This window comes from Xyrauchen texanus, chromosome 14, assembly GCF_025860055.1.
Source record: "Xyrauchen texanus isolate HMW12.3.18 chromosome 14, RBS_HiC_50CHRs, whole genome shotgun sequence".
Classification (NCBI taxonomy): Eukaryota; Metazoa; Chordata; class Actinopteri; order Cypriniformes; family Catostomidae; genus Xyrauchen; species Xyrauchen texanus.
The window spans coordinates 16,155,730-16,179,273 of NC_068289.1; the positions used below are offsets into that span (position 1 = coordinate 16,155,730).

Sequence of the window (23,544 nt, forward strand, 5' to 3'; positions counted from 1 at the left end):
CATTAGAACGGTCAGCACGCGGACATCGCTTCGTGTTAGTCCTAGTGGATTACGCGACGCGATATCCGGAAGCAGTGCCTCTGAGCAACATCTCCGCACGTAGTGTTGCAGGGGCACTCTTCAAGATAATCTCCGGGTGGGGATTCCGAAAGAAATCCTCACCGATCAAGGCACAACTTTTATGTCACGGACACTTCGCGAACTTTACGAGCTCTTGGGCATTAAATCGATTCAGCACTAGCGTTTACCATCCTCAGACAGATGGCCTAGTGGAACGGTTTAATAAAACGCTCAAAAACATGATTCGTAAATTCGTGCACGATGACGCTAGAAATTGGGATAAGTGGCTAGACCCCTGTTATTTGCGGTACGAGAGGTCCCGCAAGCCTCCACCGGGTTCTCCCCGTTTGAGCTGCTGTACGGGCGACGCCCCGCGGTGTCCTCGATGTCATCCGTGAAAATTGGGAGGAGGGACCTTCTAATGCCAAAAATGAAATTCAATACGTTCTTGATCTTCGAGCAAAGCTCCACACACTGGGGCGATTAACACAAGAGCATTTGCTCCAAGCTCAAGAACGCCAACGCCGGCTGTATGACAGGGGTGCTCGGCTACGGAATTTGCACCGGGAGACAAGGTACTCAGTATTACTCCCAACATCGAGCTCTAAATTACTCGCCAAGTGGCAAGGACCCTTTGAGGTCACACGACGAGTGGGGGATCTCGATTATGAGGTTATCACGTACCGATAGAGGGGCGCGCGTCAAATCTATCACCTCAACCTCCTGAAATTGTGGAGGGAGGAGGCGGCCTCTGTGACGTTGGCCACGGTAGTTCCGGAGAGGGCGGAGCTCGGACCGGAGATAAACAAAGACTACAATCTCAACACTCCGGTCACTTGTGGAGACCAACTCTCACCGCGGCAGCTCACAGAGGTTTCTGAGTTACAAAAGGAGTTTGCGGACGTGTTTTCCCTCTCCGGGCCGTACAAACCTCATACAGCACCACATCGAGACCGAACCGGGCGCGGTGGTGCGTTGCCGCCTCTATCGCTTACCCGAACATAGAAAGAAAATCGTTCGGGAAGAATTAGATGCAATGCTTGATATGGGCGTAATAGAGGAATCCCACAGTGATTGGTCCAGCCCGGTTGTTCTTGTTCCTAAGAGTGATGGGTCTGTTCGGTTCTGTGTGGATTACAGAAAAGTCAACGCGGTGTCTAAATTTGACGCGTACCCAATGCCCCGTGTTGATGAACTGCTCGATCGGTTAGGTACTGCTCGATTTTACTCGACCCTGGATTTAACAAAGGGTTATTGGCAGATCCCCTTGACACCAATGTCCCGCGAGAAAACAGCCTTCACCACGCCGTTTGGATTACACCAATTCGTAACGCTTCCTTTCGGTTTGTTTGGGGCACCAGCCACGTTTCAGCGACTCATGGATCGGATCCTCAGACCGCATACCGCGTACGCCGCTGCTTATCTAGATGATATCATCATTTATAGCAATGATTGGCAGCGGCACATGCAACATCTGAGGGCCGTCCTGAGATCGCTGCGGCGGGCGGGCTCACAGCAAACCCTAAGAAGTGCGCGGTTGGGCGTGTGGAGGTACGGTATCTGGGGTTCCACTTGGGTCATGGCCAGGTGCGTCCCCAAATTGATAAGACCGCGGCGATTGCGACTTGCCCTAGACCTAAGACCAAAAAGGGGGTGAGGCAGTTCCTGGGGCTGGCTGGCTATTACAGGAGATTCGTGCCTAATTATTCGGACGTCACCAGCCCGCTGACTGACCTCACTAAAAAGGGGCTCCAGATCCGGTCCAGTGGTCGAAGCAGTGCCAACAGGCGTTTACGCAGATTAAAGCTGCACTTTGTGGGGGCCGCTTTTGCATGCACCTGACTTCTCTCTCCCTTTTCTATTACAGACGGACGCTTCAGACAGAGGGCTGGGGGCCGTACTCTCGCAGCTGGTGGAGGGAGAGGAGCCCGGTGCTGTACATTAGCCGGAAGCTCTCCCTAAGGGAGACTAAGTACAGCACCGTGGAGAAGGAGTGTCTGGCCATCAAGTGGGCGGTCCTCACCCTCCGGTACTACCTGCTGGGGCGGGCCTTCACCCTCTGCTCGGACCATGCCCCACTGCAGTGGCTCCACCGCATGAAAGATACTAACGCCCGGATCACCCGTTGGTATCTGGCCCTCCAGCCTTTTAAGTTCAAGGTGGTCCACAGACCGGGGTGCAGATGGCTGCCGCTGACTTCCTCTCCAGAAATGGGGGAGTGGTAGGCAGGCCGGATGACGCCCGGCCTGAGTCGGGCGGTGGGGGTATGTGGCAGCGGGGCGTGGTCAAGCGCTCGTACGGGAGAGAAAAGCGGTAAGGGCGCTCTCACCTGAGCTAAATTATGTCTAACACCTGTCTCTAATTACAGTAGAGCGAGGAGAGCGGATAAAAAGCCAGCAGCCACAGAGCAGAGGGAGACGGACGTACAGCAACTCAGCGTTCCTGTGCTTACGTGTGTGTGTGTGTGTGTATGGTTGCACATTATAAAGAACCATTAAAAGACTTACCTTGTGCCAGATCCCCAGTTTCCCTGTCCTCCTTGAGAAGGTCGTTACAAACCCATAGCCCTAACAAGCTAATTAAGGTCTGAGATCTTGGTAAACGTTATCTGAGAGCTCAAATCTCTTGGGGTGCCCAAACTTTTGCATTATTGCACTATGTGGGAGTCCTGAAGTCAATTTCATTGTTCATGTGGAAAATGGCCAGAGGGTAAAAACTGTTCTTGTGCCTGGATAAGCAACATTTCTCCTGAAGTCCGAAGTCAGAACTGAAGATTGCGATATGCGATACAAAGGCCTGAAGAGCACGCAAGATGACACGTGAGCCGAAAGTGTCATAGACGCACTTACTAGTTTTTCATCTTACATTCAACTTTTCTTGTGCCTGGATGAGCAACAGTTCAAAGAGGGAGTGGGCAGGGTGTGTGGGGTCCAGAGTGATTCTACCTACACGGTTCCTCACTCTGGAGACGTACAGGTCTTGGAGGGTTGGCAGGGGGGCACCAATTATCCTCTCAGCAGTCCTGACTGTCACGATGTAGATTTCTTCTGTCTGATTTGGTGGCTGAACCATAGAAGTCCTTATAGTTTTTCATCTTACATAAGGTTTAGGGTAGGGATGCCTGTTTTGTTGATTTAAATCTCCATAGAACATTAACCTTAAAAACCTCATCTGTTTAGGAGAACATTTCACTCGCTTTTAGCACCACACAGTGGACATTTCACTTTGGAACTGCCCTGAGACATGTAATGAACAACATCATTTTATTTTCCCAAAATGTTGCCACAGTCACGCAATGTTCGTAGCATGGGAAAAGGCACTCATAAATTATGATGTCAAAGCACCTAGTCCCTTGAGACATAGAGAAATATATAACAAAATCGAAATAAGCTTTGAAGAAAGTTAGTGTGACAGGGCGGAGGGTGGGGCCAGGACGTGATTTTACACACCCGGTCCCTTATCAGGCTAATTAAGCATCCGGGAGAGATAAAGGCCGACTGCGGATGGTGGTGTGGGAGAGCAAGAGATCGTTTACGGGCAGCTGAAAGTCGTGTGTAGAAGTTTGTGTCTTTTGTTTACATTTTTCATTAAAATATTATTTATTATTTATTATTGTCAAGCCGGTTCTCACCTCCTCCTTTCCATTGAACTCCCTTTACAGTTAGTAATGTTGTTTGTTTTGTGAATTATTTTTGCTACCAAACCTTGCTGTTGAGCAGATAACAAAATTCATAATAACTATTTACTCAGATTACATTATTATCATTGCTTGTTTTATAGTTATTATTATAATTAATAGTTGCCTAGTGACAACATCATCAATAATAATTCTGCAAATAGGGAGTAGAAATTCATTGATATGATTTAAATATGAAGGCAAGAGTAGAAATAAATGAGATGTACACATTTCATTCCAAAAACCTTTTGTTTTATATATATATTTTCAACATGAATGATAATTTTTTACTTCATAACTGTCCAATCTGTAGAAGTAGCAGGCGTTCTTAATAAAGTTTAGGACAAAAACTGTCAGTGCTTCTTACTTTGTGCTCTTTGTTTTGAATTAATTCCTCACACTCAGTCGGACAGATAAATACGGTCTAGTCGCAAAGGTATTTCAACACATCCGAAGCTAAAATCAGATCTGAAATTCCACCTCTGCAGATGGTCAGAACTCCATACAGCTCCCGTGCGACACTCCTTTTGAAATGAGTGACCTCTGGTCCGTCATCTGTCATTTGTCAGATACAGTGAAATGGTGGCTTCAGACCATTAAGATGAAAGAAAATGATCTGAAAACTAATTTAGTTAGTACTTTTCAAGTTTCCTTTGGAAACGTAATTAAGTAAAAGTACAAGTATTCAGTTTCAACTGCACTCAAATCCCAAAAGATAATACTTAAGTTTACTTAATTACTTTACACCCCTGCTCCAGGGCGATGACAGTACGAAGTGGATAAATTAAAGTCGTACACAATCTTTAAGTGTTTTTCATTGCACTGTACCCATCAAAGTCTTAAACTAACATTGGCAATAAGTGCTTACATGGAAAAGAAGACTCAATATTGCTTTTGACAGGCAAAATAAAATGTGACTTGCATGATCATGCAATGATCCAATGTGCTGACTACTTTGAATGTCACGTAAGATACACCCTATTAAACTTGGCCACAGAATTCAATAAGGCTCTTGGTGGTTTTATGTGATATGAATCAGCACTGATAGCAATGCCATGATTTATGGATAATGTGTTTTGGAATGCTTGGCAGTCGCTGTGTGCATCTGTCTACCATCTGCATGCTCCTCCATAAAAGAGAATGGGTTAGCTTGCTCCACCATGCAAACCCGATGAGGCCCATTGGTTGAAACGGTTAAAAGTAAGCAAACACAGGGTATTCTCAGCGGGATACTTGAAGGGAGCTGAGAGGGGATCAGAAGCTTTGTTGGAATGAGCCAACACAAATTCATCAATCCTTGAACAAACATCATCTCTCAAAAAACTCGGGCTCTTCTGAGGGAAACGCTATGAATGAAAGTGCTTTAAGTAGTCTAAATAACTATATGTAAAACAGTATAAGGATCATTTCAAAGTGCCTCTTTAGTTATTTGCGGACCTACACTTACAGGCAAAGTGTGTTATTTATGGACCACTAGCGTAAAAGTAATGTCTGTTGTCAGGAAAGTTATAAATTACGGCTAAAATAATTATATAAAAAAAAAAATATCGAATTGTCGCTTGGTTTGGCATTACTAAACATGAATTCAAGTCAACATAAATTTGAAAAATAAAAATAAATGTAAAAAAATATGTTCTTAAAGGTGCACTCAGTAATTCTAATCCAATACACTTTTGTCAAATTCTGCAAATATCTCCTTACAGTCTGCTAGCTGTCCATTATGTGGGTGGGTTAAGTATTTTACACAGCCCTGGCTCTGTAAACAGGACAAAAACAAAGTGGATCGGACCAATCCACACCACATTACTCCAGCCAGTCAGCAACAGGGGGTGGTTTTGTGCGTACACAGGATGGGGGCGTGGGGGCAGAGCGAGAGGGAAATTAATTAGAAGAGGGACGGCAAATCTGGCTGATGCAAACATTCTAAACTCCAAGGAGGACAAATGGCTGAGAAATGGACCAAGAGAAAAAGGTCAGACAAATATAAACTAAAAAAGAAAGATTATGATACGTCGTCAACTTTGGCGAGGCTTTTCAGCATTAGAGAGACCTCAAAGAGTTAAAAGGCTTGAAGACGGGTGCAGAGGTTGCTCTTTTTCTTCTCAATAGGTGGGTTACATAAATGTTTCTATGTTTCACAAAACCCATTTATGCTGTTAGATTTAGTAGCATGAGAGATGTGAGTGTCTGGAGCTGGTGTGCATAAAACCGCCTTGTCTTCTCTGCAAGTAGCAACTTACTGAATTTGGTGCGGGAGCTTCCAAAGGAGCACTGAAGGCAGGGGTGTGTTTGCTTTGGCAGTTGAGTTCGAATATCAACAGCGTTCCTCAAGAATCACTGAGAGAACCTTTAGTTTGACTTTTTTGACCATTTTTCCAATATAAATATCTAAAAATCTTTTAAAACAAAGTACATTTATTTTGAGTAGCTACATTGAATAAGATTTTTATTTTTTAAAATAGAACATATTTAATATAATATTGAATTAATGTGTATTTTTTCTATAAACAAGTGAAAAACAAGAGAAAAAAAAATCTGCCAGTGCAGTAAAACAATACGTTGATATTTAATGTTTAATACAATCTCTTAATTCAAGGCACAAGCAGGATTGTAGCTTAATCGTTCTAATTAGGGCTGTCAATCGATTAAAATTTTTAATCAAATGAATTACATGGTGTCCCGATTAATTAATCGCGATTAATCGCGTATACAAATATTTGCTGAGAAAGCCCCTCATATAACAATAATTCAATACATAATGATGAAATAATTATACATAGTTATCTTTAAATATTATATATATATATATATATATATATATATATATATATATATATATATATATATATATATATATATATATATATATATATATATAAAAATATTCAGATAATTAAAATGCATTACATTCTTGTAGCAGAATAATTACTCATTGATAAAACAATATAAATGTGGCTTTAGAATACAATGTATTGTTTATTACATTATTGATCATAAGTCAATCATTGGCTTACAGTTCACAGCAATCCATTTCACAAGTGAATTTGTCAATCAGTTGGAGATTTATTATAAGGGCTTGTTTAAGGACCCTCAATGAACACCTGCATCAGATATTTTTTATTTTTTTTTAAGAAACAAGCCAGGGGTATACATAGGGTGACCACCTGGCTATTGCTCTGTTGCAGGTCAGCAGACCTGATTTTGTGGGATAATGCGGGACACGAGGGAGAGATAACTTACTATTATTGTACTAGGTGAATAAATATTGATTTTATATAAGATGTATTTTTGCAGTGATGTTAAATGTTAATGAAGGCGCTGTGAACGTCACTCAGTTTGGCATAAGGTCTACGATACAAACTAATTTTAACAGCTCAGACCTCCTCAATGTAAATATAATGAAGTGAAAATAATAATCTAATCGTTAAAAAGTACATTTCCAAATATGCACATCAATTCCATTATTAAAGACTAGAAAGATTAAATGCGATCTTACCGGGTTTAGTGAATCTTGAATACAATTTTTTTGTCTGATCTGGCTGCTTCGAGTAGGGCCTTCTCATTCATTTTGACTGTAGAACTCCTGGCAGGTGTAAGTGTTCACTTTCACCAGGAGTTCACCTTTGATGTGGTCCACAGATGCTCAATTCTTTGTCTCTGTCCACGCAGCGGTCATCAGTGAAAACACCCTCTCCACAAACGCGTTGGTGACAGGAATGCTCAAAGCCAAAGATATCAGAGCTGTCATGTTTGGGGCACAGAAATGCTTCAGCAGAGCTGTCCGTGAAACTTCGGTGGCATACCCTGCACTCTCCTTTTTTAAGGTCACCTGTAACTGGTTTTAACCATGTATATATTTTCTCCAATTCTTTATTATACGAATAAAGCCACTTTTTCTTCTCGGGAGCTCCGGATAGACCCATTTTTTTTTCCAGTGTTTTCCCGCTCTGGCAAGAAAAAAAGGCTGCGCTGCGCATGTTCAGTATTTTCTTATTAACTTTTTTTTTTATAGTGATTTTGTAATTAAAGGACGATGAAATAAAATGATGCCGAAATAATAATAATAAAGATAAAATATTATACAGAAAAATTTAAATGCGGGACACTGCTTATGACTTGAGGGACAAAGCTTCCAATTTCGGCACTGTCCCGCAAAATGCAGAACAGGTGGTTACCCTACCATACGACCTGCGTCAGACATGTTTGTGTCGCGTCATAAAAATAAAATGTTTAGGTCACTGTGTCAAGTTAAATATAGTTTAATACTCAATCTTTAAACACATATTGAGATCCCTTAGTTCGCATTTGAACCCTTAGTAACGCATATCTGTGTTGTTTTCTTCACTGTATAAACTGTGTGTTGCTCACACAGTTGAAATTTCACTTACTACCCTCTGGAGTATACAGGTGGTACTACAAGCATGCGATTAAATGCATTAATTATTTTAACACATTATTTTTTGTATACTTAATCGCGTGTTATTAACGTGTTAACTCGACAGCCCTAGTTCTAATACAATAGTTACATTAATCAATTATCAAAGAAATCGTTAGTTGCAGCCCTTTTGTAAACACTCCCACTGTTGTCCATTGGGCGGACAAAAAGTTGTCCCATCCCAAAGTCATACCACTAGTTGAGCCAATGTTGTTATATCCAGTACGATCATATTGCTCAAACCAAGAAAGTTTATAATACTGGGAGAGATCTTTACATTAGCATTCACATTCTTAATGGCAGTTGCTTGGTTGGCACATGACCATCCAGGATTGCGCAACTGAACTCTGCCATCTTTATTCATGGGCACTCAGTTCTGCGAATGTATGTTTTTGAGCCAATGACCTGAGCAGTAAATGTCATATGACTTAATACTCTGGAGCCACAAGAAAAACTGATGTCCTGACAATGCTGATTGGCTGATGGAGCCACAATAGAGCATACAATCTCAAGCCTGAGCTGTGACATTACAGACAAGAAAAAGTAAATTTCTTGCAAAAATATACTCACAAAAATATCTAGTAAAATATAATTAAATATTCACCATTTGTATGTTGCATAAAAAAAAATTTGATCAGAATACACAGCTACTTTGGGTGGCCATCAATGGAGAATTATGCTTTTTTTTAACCCAAAATGTTGTAGAAATGGCATCTGCCAAACCCTGACCCCTTGGTCTCGCCTCAAACTCACAGCATTGATTGAGCCAATGTTGTTATGATGTTATTTCTGCCCCAGTCAGGTTGCCCAAACAAAAAGATGGCAATTCTGTTTGGTATCACAAGTGGTGCAGAAGTTGCACATTTCGACTTCAAGATACATTACAAGTGTAAACCCTTCATAAAATCTTGAGAAAATGTGCTGTGACTTATGTAGGTTAGATATTTAGAGCGTGGTGTGGAGCACATACGGGTGCAGGCCATTGAGGCGGGGTCCTCTTCTGCACGGAAGTAGTTCTTCTCGCATCCGCAGTGCACTGATCCCTCCTGGTGTGTGTAGCTGTGAGGGGGACACTTGGAGCACTTGACATTCCCAGAAGAAGCCTTATAGGAGCCAGGCCGGCAGGCTGTGGAGACAACAAGAGGAGGGAAGACAAATTAGGATGCTTGGAGACTCAAGCCTACAGGGCCATTCATTACCCCATTTCTATGCTGCCACTTTTAATGGACCAAATCATTTCACATGACCATATGCATCGGCGGACACAATGGAAAGACATTTAATCATCTGCACTGACTTACACAAACTAATAGCTGTAACAACAGCGCTGAGATGTGTGTATGCTTGGCCACACGCACATGTGAACTGAATGCAGAGTGAAAATGTTATCATTTCAGGAGGCCCATATGACAGAGTCTCAAAAATGTCTTTAAATGTGGTCAGATTTGCCAATGTCCCAAAGTCAGCAATCAAAACATTTCTTCCATAACTAAATGATCTGAGCTATGCCATCCACAATAATTGTATAGCTCAATACTCGGTATGTCAATAATGGTCTCATTTGTTTGTATTCAAATGTATCCAAAGGAAGTTTAAGATAAACATCGGAGACAAAGTTGATCCTTAAATTACAGTTAATTGAGAACTTAATTAAGTCTCTTAAACTTTGAGAAATTACATGTTCCTCTGGGTTAATATAACCTCAAAACCTTTCTCATTAATTTCTTAAACATTCTTCCAAGAACTAATTATCTGGCTATGGCCACATTTTATTATAGCTCTCTATACAATTAATTTCAGCAATTTTCTCTATTGTCTATTGTTTATTTCTTCCAAGAAATTTTAAGAGAAACATCTGAGACAAAATAGATACTTAAGACAACCTCAGAGAAATAACATTTTCCTCTGGGAGGAGAACACTTGGAAGGCTAAAGGCAGATCTATGTGATAAAATGCGTTTAAAAATAAGTCTCCTCTAATGTCACACTCCATGGATGTTGCATGAATTATGCAAATACACCTCTTAAAATGGAAAAAATATCTCTGCTATTAAATTGTACTCATCAGCTCATCCGCCCCTATTCATGAGGATCCCATCCCATTACCTATAATGAAGAGGGAAAAATCATGATGAGCTGGCTAATTACTGATGCTAACACCGATCTGTATTCCACTCCCCTCTTGTTGCAGGTTCAATACCTGATACAGTTGGTGAACCAAAACTTCAAGTCAGCAAGATCTTCCTAGAATCAATTGAATTCTGCTTTGCAGCATGACAACTGAGGTTTATTTTATTTTTAAAGCTGTGAGGTCAGGTTCTGCAGAATAACATATTTCCCTTTAATAAAGGTCCTCTTGAGTTGAAAACAATGCTTCCAGCTTATCAGTGATGTCTATTGCATGTATTATCTCAGAGTCTACACAAAACCAAAGCACATACATGGATGTCGTTTCTCCAGAGAAGTTCTCTTATACATATTGTGAGTGGTAGATGGCATAAAGTGTCTTTAATAATTAGAATGCAGGTTTAAATGCATCGTCTGCTTTGAGCAAAGCAGGGCTGATAAAAAAATAAATAGCCTGTAATCTAAAATCTAAAAAAATCTAATCTGACACACTGTTTCCTTTGCAAATCAGAAAACACAGAGTCCCAAATGTGATGAACTCACACCAGGGTGGCCAGAAGATGGACCAGCAAGATTGCTCTTTAATAGTTCAGGAGACACCAAGCTGTTCTCCATTAAATTTCATTTAACTAATTTAAAACTGCAGGCAACTAAATTTGTGGAAATCTCTACCACTATTTTTCCATCTATTAATATTTTGTGAGTGATTATAGATGATTTAGGCCACGTCCTCCCCACTAATATGTTTTCGTTTGGAAACAAATGAAACAAATTTCGTTTTTCTCTGTGTTTTGGTCTGAGACTAGTTTTAAAAAACGCTTTCCCAAGTGAATAAATGTGAAAACGCCATCTTCATGTTGTATTGTGGACAGGGAAAACTGTCTGAAAACAATGATGTCTTGTGATGCAGTCATGTGATAAATTCAACCCAAAACAATCTTTCTGGCAACCCATGTTGTAGTGGCGTTGTTGTGCCTGCTATTCACTTTGATACTATTGTTAAAGATAAATGCTAATTTGTTCACACTGCATTCCTTCAAAGGTGACAGGAAGTAATTACATTTCAGATCGTACATGGATCAGCAATTTTTTGCATGAGCAGTAAGGAGATTTAAGAGTTTTCAAACGTTTTAGTATGGACAAGCAACTTTTGGAAAACACTCAAGTAGGTATATCTGCAGGACAAAGACCTCCAAATGGGGCCGGAATCTAGAAGAGGGCAGGGTTACTCCAGAAGAGGCGTGGTTACTCCAAAAGCGGGTTGCACCAACTCCAAAAGGGGGTGCCACTTACACTCACGGTTAAGGTTAGGGAAAGTGTTAGGTTAGGGACTCTTTTTGGAGCAATGCCTGCAGGTATATCCTTCTCAAAATGCTTGAAAATGGTAGTGTGAACGGAAAGTATTATAGAAAATTAAAATGTACTTGGATTAATATTGACGTAGCCTTAAAATCAATTGCTATACAATTAGACAACTTTAAAAGTGCAGAACTCAGAAGTTGTTTTTTATTTTATGCTGGTCAACATGGCAGTCTTCTTGAACTTACACTGTCACCTAGTTGTGTGGATATTCACAGTCAGCCATGATTCATTAAATCCAAGAGTGAACGTGCCCAATAACAGGGTGCTTACTAAGATTTAGTGAGTAGTATTCAACTGGCCATGTGGTTCTAACATAGCAGCCCCCATGAGGGGACCCTCTCCATGTTGATTTAAACTGTAAAAAGTTACTGATCTGAGTCTACATCTCATGTGAGTGCTTATGAATTTATACATATGTTTCAAAATTAATATTCATTTCTTTCAGAACAAAACCTTTTTAATGGATTAAAAAAATTCTGAGATCACCGAAGTAGAACTCTTTACTGCTTGCTTGATCATTTGACATGTGTGTTCAATTCATGCAGCCATTTCTGGGTGTTTACACTGAAATGCACCTGGCAACCTAAGTGGCCTGTGGACAAAACTTCTTATTCTTTTAATATTTGCATAGGTTTCTGAAGGAGTTTCTCTAGAGACATATTTGCCCTCCAATCACTAGTTGCAATTTCATATCATGTTGAATCAAAACGACAAGACAAAATTGCAAAGAAACTACATAGGGATTTGGTTTTACTCGACCGTCCCACCATCAAACATAATCAAGATAACAAAAGAAAAGATTGACAAAGTAATAAGATCATCTCTCATATCCTGATTAAGAGGTGCTCCTGAGAGAGTGTGTGTTCTTGTTAAGACTGAGTGTGTATGGAGCGTGTGCTGGGAAGCCTGGATGAGAAATCACCTCAGCGCCCCTCTGTAGCTGTCTCACTCCCTTCTTGAGCCTGTTAACACTGTGAGTGAGACCCAATGTCTCCTCACAGCACGTGTAATCAATAGCAGCCCTCAAGCTCGCACACACAAAGAGCTTCCACCTCAACATGTCATGTTACACACACAAATTTATACATCACACAATATGCAGCCTTGGACAGCAGTCATCACAACATCTGAGCATTTGTGTGATGTGGAGGAAGAACAGGCCAAGCTTTGGGTAATGTCATTCATAGACTTTCACTGCCGTACATACTGAATGAGGGTTTGGAGAGATGGGGCTGTGATATCGTAGAGACATTAGCCTCGCTGGCTTTCATTAAAGAGCTGTCAAGAACAAGCCCTCACATGATGGAAAGTGGAGCTCCATTCTTTACATCAGCACCTGGTTCACTGACCTGATTGGCTCTTTCTCATACATTTTCTTTGTTCATTTTTGGCCTGTTTAATTTACTTATATTCATAAGTAACGCTTATCGCATATCAAGGACATTAAGGAAATTGCTTATATCTGACTGGTCCCATATCAGAGCTCAAGCCCAGTCCTGCGCTTGAGCTCCGCCATTATGGACATCGTGCCAAATCAGTTTAACTTAATGCACTCCAGGACTTTATAAGTCATGAATTTGTGAAAACCAATATTAATAAATGCTGGGAAAGTATTATTCATTGTTAATTCATTTTAACAAATGTAGTTAAATAATGCAACTTTATTGTAAGTTATTTATCTATATTGTCTTACTATAAACCAACAATTGTCTCATTTGTGTCTATTGTAATTTCTCCTAAGGAATTATAGGAGAAATGCATGAGACAAAGTTGATATTCCATGTTGTCTCCTATGAAACAATGAAAGAGAAACCTTTGAGCAATACAATTTTCATCTGGGTTGCAGGATACAATGCAGATAAGACTTTAGTGTTATCAGTACCTGCTAAAATGATATGAGAGCAGACCTCCCTATGAATAAACAGGATATGATCAATCAATAGAAACATAATGTGAAGACATGACAGTAAGCGCTGGCTGGATTCATTTACGGTAGTGTCTTTATACAGTAGCTGGCAATGATGGAGAGGATACAGGGAACAAATGCATTCATTCAGCACCTCCTGTTCAAGCTAATTGCCTGTGAAACTGTATCTGACTGTGTCTCAAAAAAAAGCCTATAGTCAATGCCCTTCCTCTAGGGAGAGAACAAAGTTGTCAAATGGTCAGAATCCCATTCCAGTTAACAGCCCACAAAAGGTCTGCTGTGGGTCAATAACAAATAAGGTTGTCCGAGATGAAAATATTTTAAAATTCTCATTTAAAACACGAGCCAGGTTTTAAGAAATATAATTGTTGGATTCGTGTTTTTCATATGTTAAAAAAAAAACTAAACAAAAAGGTGTATGCAGCGGTTTTAACATAATGTTTTATAAAAATGTCAAGTGGTTTGGCCAGGTGGCGTAATATGCAGTGCAGAGTGTGCAGACACTTGGGCCATGAAATAAAAGGGGGGCCGGTGATGGCACTCCGAAAGGAACAATGAAAACAATCTAGGCCTGGTGGCGAGAATGGTCGCTGCCCTGATGGCCGATAATTTAGCAAACTATGGAATGATTCCCAAATCGATATGTCTTGATCACTGAATACAATCATCTATAGTTAAAGTTCTCATCAGAGATGAGAAGCCATTGATGTGATGTTTCCTTAACAAAGCTGAAATGGAAGGTTACTGCTACACGTTGAGTTGAAACTGACTAATCGAGTACCATGGGAAAAAGACCTAAACCCAATTAAAGCACATGCATGGGTTTCATTTCCACTGCTAATCAAATTACTGCCAACACTGACACCTTCAGAGCTCTCCGCTCACACAACCTTTGACCTTGATCAATGCCTGCCTGGCACTGCCGCACAGCCAGAAATCTGACAGTCCCTCTCTAAGCAAATTTCAGTTGCATGACAAATTCAGTTTGTGGACCAAAATGTTCAAGCCTCAGCTCTGTGGAGACAGGCAAAATAATGTTCTAAAGTTTATACATCTTGTAAACATGCTAATACGCTACATGTGATCATATGTTTAGGATAAACAAACAGAGGTATATACAAACAAAATTATCTACACAAATGCACATTTAAATACACACTCATAAATCACAGATGCGCATATGCGTCTGAATTGCGTTTGCATAAGCAATCTCTCCTCACTCAGAGGTCCATTTGTAACCACAGTAAGGCACTTAGGAGAGCTCAGCTGTAGCACTCAGAGAGGTCTGAAATGTGATCAGTGCTCCTCTGTTTGTCCTGGAACCTCTACAATTAGGGCTGGGACGACGCGTCAAAATATGCGCGTCACAAAAAATACGTCGACGCAAAATATGCGCGTCGATTCGTCAGACCAAAACAAAGATGGCGGCGCCGGAGAGTAGAAGCAAAATGAGTGGCTCCTCAGACTACCAGAAGTGCAAGGCGGCACGCACTCGTTCATCTAAAGTGTGGGAATTCTTTAATTTAAAAGGAAAAAATTATGTGATATGTCATCTTTGCAAAATGGAGATGGCTTTCCATTCTAGCACCACGGCAATGCACCAGCACTAGGGCTGGGATGACGTCGATGCAAAAAATACGTCGACGCAAAATATGCGCGTCGAATTTTCAGACCCAAAACAAAGATGGCGGCGCCGGCGCCAGCGCCAACACGAGTGGCTCCTCAGACTATCAGAAGTGCAAGGCGGCGTGCACTCGTTCCTCTAAAGTATGGGAATTATTTAATTTAAAAGGAAAAAATTCTGTGATATGTCATCTTTGCAAAATGGAGATGGCCTTCCATTCTAGCGCCACCCGGGAGCAGCTGCAGATGACGGAGCACCGTAAGTTTTTTTAACTCCCCACTTTGCACTCGATGTTGGAGTAAGCTATAATACGTTGTCGACACCTAAAGTTTTCGCTTATAGCTATTAATAATGCGCTTATAGCTATGAATGTCGCGAAAAATACATAGAGGACACTGACAACGCGCTGACAGACAGGACCAAGCAGGTAACATTTAATAAAGTCTCAACTTTCAAATTTGGTCATTCAAAGAAAATTAAACCATAAATAGGCCTACTATTTTGTGGCTCTTTAATGTGTCGTGACAGATTGCCTCAGTTAAAGCTGCTCGTGAACCGATCATCTTTTCCTTGGTTAATTTATAGCATCAAATAGGCCAAACATGAATGTAGCCTAAATCAGAAGGTTTTAAACGCAGAAAGATGTCAGTACGGTAGCCTACAATCCATTATTCAAATTCAAATCCACCGACGTTAATCTTCTCTCTCCTGACTACTTTGTCGGACAAAAATGGCATTTATGATTGATTGATCAGATCGCCAGTCAATCAAACTTTTTTTACATTTTATACACCCCCACCCCCGATGAAACAGGTATTACCGGTGTTGTCATAAGTCGATTAATCAAAATCGAATCGGACTGAAAAATTAATCGTTAGATTAATCGATACATCGAAAAAATAATCGCTAGATTAATCATTTAAAAAATAATCGTTTATCCCAGCCCTATCTACAATGGAACTCTCAGAGGAGAATGAGGCCAGCTCACCCTGAATCAATACACCTTGCCTTGTAAACAAAAGCAATGACACCCTGTGCCGCTGTGATGGCCACAGCCATGGCCTCACAACCAGCTCAAGAGCGGTAACCTCATACAATATACATTTGTTGCAAATATTTATTTAGTTACAAATAACTCACAGGACACTTAGTTCATTTCACACACATTATACTTTATTTAGTTGACCATACATGAGTATCTTTTTGGGAGCACGCAACATTAGTTACTTTTGGATTGTTATTCTGTTTGTATAATTATTTTGTTTCTGAGCTTACCAGTGTTGGATTCCACACCCGGGAGAGATTCAGGAAGTCGGCTGGCTTAAAGGGGTGGTGTTTGGAGCAGGAGCAGCTTTATAGGGGAGGTGGCCTAATTGGACCCTACCACTGCTTGTTAAGTCAGAGGGGGGTAGCTTTATTCCCTGTTTAGATATTTGGGGGGTTGAATTCATATTATATTGAGTATTTTTGTTGAGTTAAGGTTAAGTAAAAGCATATTTCTTTTGGAATAAGTTTTTAGGTAGGTTTTGCTGTTATTTGTAGTTTATGTAGTAGGGTTGTTGTTTGTCTTCTCTTGTGTGTCAATTGGTTTGATCAGCCAATATATAAGTCCCCTTTGTTTCTTTTGTTTCAGGTCAGTTGTATTTTTGAGTCCTTTATGTTCAGAGCTTCAGTTATTGTCTGTTTATTTGACCTCTTTTACGGGCCCAAAACTTTATTTTTGTTTTGTTGTAATGATTTTTGGGAAATAAAACCCTTACTTTTGAACTTCCCTTGTAACTCCTCTTGCTTAACTGCTTGATCCCTCACAGCCGCCAAAACACCCCATTTTATGAAGCGTTTTTATATGAAAGGCCTCAAGAACACAAATGTGCCCAAGGACACCGAAATAACATCATCATCTGCACACTTGTTGGGTAGCTTTTGCATTCTAAAGCACATTTAGTACATAAACAAATTTCTCATGAAATTCGTAACTGAAGTGGCATTAAACATTAGCCCACCCAAAAATTTTAATCCTCGCATGATTTACTTACCTTTAAGCCATCCCAGATGTGTATGACTTTCCTTCTTCAGCAGAACCAAAATTATGATTTTTTTAAGCACATTTTAGCTCTTTTTGTCCATAAAATGCAAGTCAACAGGTGCCATCAGGCTGCTGGCTGTTTAATGGTCCAAAAGGCAAATATAGGCAGCATAAAAGTAATCCACATGACTCCCGTCGATCAATTAATGTCTTCTGATGCAAATTGATAGGTTTGTGCAAAAAATATTTGGGAGGGTTAAATAATAATATTTTATTAACTTAAAAAAATTGCTTCCTGCCAGCAGTTGATGCATCAGTGACATAAGCGCAATGGCGCAATCACGTGAGAAGACGGAAGCGAGCGCTTTGAATACAGAGGAACGAACATTATGTGAGAGTTAGTTCATTTCATCCAGCGCTGGCTGGAAGCAACGACCTAAAGGGGTCATGACATGAGGAATCACATTTCCCTTGATCTTCTGACATATAAGATGTCATTGTACTATAAAAAAAGTTTTAGAACGGAAAACTTCCTCCTTAATAGAAAAAGAGCATTTAATTAAACCAAGCTGCAAAAACAGCACGTATGGAATTCGTGGAACTTGTGACATCACAAGGACCAAATAGATTTGCATATGAAATGCCTACTTTTCCATCATTGCACCTTTAGACTCGCCCACTGGTGCTCAGAGCCAGTCACACATGTGAAGAGCAGAGGAATGGGGCCTGTCATGGGAGACTCATCCAAAGTGGATTTACTAAGGATACTTCATGTGCCTGTCTGTATTTAAATGTTTTTCTACATAAACATACAGAGACGGATGTCTTTGACCACTTGATACATATCTCGGGCCGCTTTTAAAAGATGCAGTGTCAAGTTATAACTCTGTAGAGGAGAAGCTCTCTGTCATTCAGCTGCTTGTTATTGTTTTATTTGTTGGTGTATGAAAACATGATGGAATGATACTGGAAACTGAATGTGGATGTGTCTTCAGCGTATTTTAGAGTGTATTGTATGTTCTGCTCACACCAGTCATAATATGATTCAAGCTTTGCAAAGGAAGTGTTATTGAAGGATCGGGCAGTTAAAACTCTTGGACGTGATCACAAAAAAACGTGAGAAAACAGTTTAATTCATACATATTTCATATGCTATGACTGATTGTTTATGGTGCTGACACACTGTTTACACCAGGCGCATCTGTTGATGTGATGCGATGTCTACACCTGGCATGTCGACACAAACTTTCGAAACTGTTTATTTGTGTTGTTGGTAGTAGTAGCACCACCACGTGCAGGACAAAATGGAACAGGACATCTGTTTACTGTTGGCACAACACAACGCACCGCAACGGACGCTTCCATTGATTATAATGAGTTCTATTGCTTTTTATGCGACTCTCGCATCCAGTGTGGACTGTGTGTGAGTGTTAACAGTTGTGCTTGAGAGAACAGTTTAATATATATTCGGATGCAATGTGTTGGATGTGCGTTATGTGTAAACCCTGACATTTTGTTTTATAATGTTGTTGAGCTGGTTCATTCTCTTCCGATTGAGTTTCAAAAATGGCTCTATTTGAGGGGCTGCACAATGTTAGCCAATCAGAACAGTGATAATTTACGTTGAAGTTTAAACTGAGCATTTCAGACAGAGGGCAGAGACAGTGCAAATATTTCACTTGATGCAAAACAAATGTACTAACATTAGCATTAGAATTCAGGGAAGAAGGCGGGTCGGGATTAAACACGACCCGGCCATGCCCTCCGCCCCATCACAAACAATAAAAAAAGAGCATTTAATTAACTTTAATGAAAGTGAAAAATGTATTGATCAATTCGTTTTTTTACACCAACTTTGTTTCAGAAGACATTAATTGATCGACTGAAGTTGTGTGGATCACTTTTATGCTGCCTAAATATGTCTTTTGGACCATCAAATTGCCAGCAGCCTGATGGCACCTGTTTACCTGCATTGTATGGAAAAAAAGAGCTGAAATGTGCTTATAAAAATCTTCACTTCGGTTCTGCTGTAGAAGGAATGTCAAACACATCTGAAATGTTTAAAGGTGAGTAAATCGTGAGAGAATTTTCATTTTTGGGTGAACTATCCCTTTAAATCACTAACAAACACACATCAAACAAACTCTTACAAAAATATGTCAAGGTTCCATTTCAGCCCAAAAATTTAAAGACGTAAACACAAAAAAATATTTACATGAAGAAAATTAAGTCTATTTTAGATTATTATTATCTTTTTTTTTCAGATTAGATTAGATTAAATTTGTTTTACTATTATTATTTGCAGTATACTATTTTCAATATTTTTTATTTGTAAACGCATTATTCTCAAAGGTGTTTCTCATTGGATTATCATTCATTTCTTAATGTATTAAAGTAAATGTACTGTAATAAAATAATTTTTTAATTTAACTTATTATACAAATATTATCTTAATTTATAAATACTTCACAATTTAAATAATATACACTTATTTCATTACATTAATGAAAATGTTGGGGATATTCTGTTAACAGAATTTAGAGGTTAAGAGAATGTTAAAGGAACATTGTCCAAACCATCATGCATAATTTAAAATGAACTTTCAGTGTTGGTAAAAAAAAAAAAAATCTGGCTAACTAAAAATTACCTTAAAAGCTCTGTTCTAAGAAAGTTCTTAGAACAAAATCCTAACATTCCCTCAACATTCCGGGAACTAAAGATTGCTAGCTGTGAAGGCTATACAGTCCACAAAGCGATGACTGTGTTGGAGAGATGCAGCCAGGCTCTTCATCAGCCTCGCATTGTGAAAGGAAAGGTCAGTGAAGGCTTCTCTCCGCTTCAATGGTGCCAGCGGTAAACAGAGCGAGTAGTCGAAGTGTTGACTAAACAAATGATTTCCTAGTTCCAAATACCAGCTCTCTCCTCTTCCATTCCACAAGGTCAGAGTGACTTTTACTCACTAAACCCCACCCCCTTCTCTTCTTGTCTCTTCTTACTCTCTCACCCAAGCTCCGGGTAAAATTAGATTTGATCAGGCATCCTACGGGACAGCCATTCTTTTGTGTAAGAAATGGCTGGTAGAGCCTGACAGCACTCAATCCGGAGCGAGGCCCCTGCTGGAGCACTGGAGATGGATATTAGCATATTAATTCACGGCACTCTTCTGGGACTGTTAACTGTTTTGCTACATTGCTATAATGCCTACAGTGTGTCCGCACCTTCCCTATCCGCTCTTTAGCAGGCTTTCACATTCAAATCATCTCCAGATCAAACCACTTAATCAGGCTTCACAGAACGCACAGCAACAATATCTCAAAGTGAAGCTCCAATGTGAGGACTGCTTTACGTGCCTTTTGAAATGAATGAGCATCCACTCCAGAAACATTACCTTGTAGTTACTAGTGCAAAACACCAATGGAGGTTTGATATTAATAGTGTTGTATAAAGCACAAGTTCCGCAAGCTTTCTTACACATCTGCTGGCACACTAACAGAGTAAATTCTTAATTAGTTTTTTGGGGTTTCGTTTTGATTAGCTCTGGTTGTGATGAATGCAATGCATCAAGGACAACATAAACATTTTGCTATGCAATTAAACAACAAAAAAGCATGTTCTTAGTCCTTAAAAAAATAAAACATTTATTTGAGATACAATCAGAGAAATTCAAACAGAGAATATATAATTTTCTTTGAAAAATGGGTTTTCATAGAATATGTCTTGAAATAATATTAATTATCTTATGTGATGCAATTTGCAATTAGCAAATTGCATTTTTCTTGTTTCAAGCATAAACCTCAATAAATTGTAATTTTTTTGCAAAACTAAAACAAAATGAAACAAAACATTACTGTTGTTTAAAACATTGAAATAAATCATACTAAAAAATCAGTAGACAACAAACTCTCAGATGTTAAAATCAGATGTGAACTAACCTTTATTCTGCTTCATTTGCTTGATTTCATAACCGTCAAAAATCAAATATGGCACTTCTGTGAATAAGAATTTTTTGCATTTTATAAAAAATGTTTTACTGGAAAACAAGACAAAAATAATATCTAGGAAAATGTTTGCATCTTGTTAATGCTCAGTATTTCTTTGGTATTGGGTTCCAAACCCCACTGACGCGCTGTGATATAGTATGTTACAAATTCGATTGTTGGAGCTAATGAATAGCTTTGCAGACGCTCTGTTAGGAATGAGAAACAGCGACGCCATTTTAATACAATTATCACACAGCAATGAGCACATTCCATAATATATTTGCCTTTAAATATCTTTATAAATTCATTAGAGACCTCTGTGGTCTATTCCTCTTTGCAAACTGTCAGAGAGAATCATAATATTGTGCCTAAGCTAAAAGCGTTCTAATTATGATTCAGTAATGACTCTAGATACAGACATATCAGAGCAGGTCACTCATTGTGAGGGCCTTGCATGCTTTAACCAGCATATTTCATAATTAGAGAGGGATTTCAAAGCATCTAATGTTTGGAGTGGGACATAGCTGGAACGCAGCCTCATTAAAAACAGTATTTCTCTTCTGTTCACTAGCATAATTATGTCAGCTGTCGCTATGGACAACAACATTGTGTTTCACTTTTCTTTGTTCGTCTCTCTTAGCTCTGCTGTGATCTGCCTTGCTGTCTCTTTCAAGTCAAGTCAAGTGGCTTTTATTGTCATTTCAACCATATATAGCTAGTACAGTACACAGTGAAGCGAAACATCGTTCCTCCAGGACCATGGTGCTACACAAAGCAACATAAAAATAACATAAAAACAAACACAGAACTAAGTGAGACTACACAGAACTAAATAAGACCTACACATTATTACATAAAATGCATGTGTGCGAACAGTGCAAGATGGTACAATAATTGCTAAATGTGCAAATTGCAAAAGGAGTTGGATGGTGTTCAGTTGTGTGTGTGTGTGTGTGTGTGTGTGTGTGTGTGTGTGTCTCAGTCCAGTCTCTGAGTATTGAGGAGTCTGATGACTTGGGGGAAGAAACTCTTACACTGTCTGGCCGTTAGGGCCCGAATGCTTCGGTACCTTTTGCAGACGGCAGGAGGGTGAAGGGTCATCCACTATGCTGGTGGCTTTGTGGATGCAGCGTGCGGTGGAAATGTCCATGATGGAGGGAAGAGAGACCCCGATGATCTTCTCAGCTGTCCACATTATACTTTGCAGTGTATTGCGATCTGAAATGGTGCAATTTTTAAACAAGCTGATGCAGCTGCTCAAAATGCCCTCAATAGTCCCTCTGTAGTATGTGGTGAGGATGGACAGTGGGAGATGGGCTTTTCTCAGCCTTCGCAAAAAGATGGAGCTGATGTTGGGGGACCATGTGAGATTTTCCGCCAGGTGAACAACAAGGAACTTGGTACACTGGACGATCTCCACAGAGGAGCCTTTGATGTTCAACAAAGAGTAGTCACTCCTGAAGTCAACAACCATCTCTTTTGTTTTGTCTACGTTCAGAGACAGGTTGTTGGCTATGCACCTGTCCATTAGCTGCTGCACCTCCTTTTTGTATGCTGACTCGTTGTTCTTGCTAATGAGACCCACCACGGTCGGCGAACTTGATGATGTGTTTCAAGGTGTGCAATGCTGCACAGTAGTCAGTCAGCAGAGTGAACAGCAGTGGACTGAGCACACAGCCCTGGGGGGCCCCAGTGCTCAGTGTGGTGGTGGTGGAGATGCTGCTCCCGATCTGTACTGACTGAGGTCTCTTAATCAGGAAATCCAGGATCCAGTTGCAGAGGGAGGTGTTCAGGCCCAGCAGGTTCAGCTTTCCAATTAGGTGCTGAGGAACAATTCTGTTGAATGCTGAAATGAAGTCTATGAACAGCATTCGAGTGATTGTTTTTTTTTTCCAGGTGGGTGAGGGCCAGATGGAGGGTGGTGGCGACGGCGTCATCTGTTGAGCAGTTGGGATGATACACGAACTGCGGGGGGTCCAGTGTGGGGGGCAGCTGGGTCTTGATGTGCCTCATGACGAGCCTCTCGAAGCACTTCATGGGTGTGTGTGCAACGTAACATTAGTCATTGAGGCATGACACTGAAGTCTTCTTTGGCATAGGGACAATGGTGGTGGCCTTGAAGCATGTTGGAACAACAGCACTGCTCATGAAGATTTTGAAGATGTCAGCAAGATCATCTGCAAGCTGGTCTGTACATCCCCAGAGCACTCTGCTAGTAATGTTGTTTGGTCCAGCAGCCTTCCGTGGGTTGACTCTGCTGCGTGTCGCTGCTGTCCTGGAGGTGGCTGTGAATTATTTGTGCCTCTGCGTGCTTTGCATCGCTGATGG

The 23,544-nt window shown here is 40.3% G+C and overlaps 1 protein-coding gene across 3 annotated transcripts in view; it reads right to left on the reverse strand.

The window, feature by feature from the left end:
• The window catches only part of LOC127654693 (ephrin type-A receptor 3-like), a 187,833-nt gene that overhangs the window by 90,775 nt on the left and 73,514 nt on the right, over window positions 1–23,544 (reverse strand). For all 3 annotated transcript variants that reach the window (XM_052141973.1, XM_052141975.1, XM_052141974.1), the window contains exon 4: window positions 9,142–9,297. In XM_052141973.1, coding sequence (XP_051997933.1) covers window positions 9,142–9,297 — 156 coding nt within the window. The remainder of the gene's footprint in view (window positions 1–9,141; window positions 9,298–23,544) is intronic.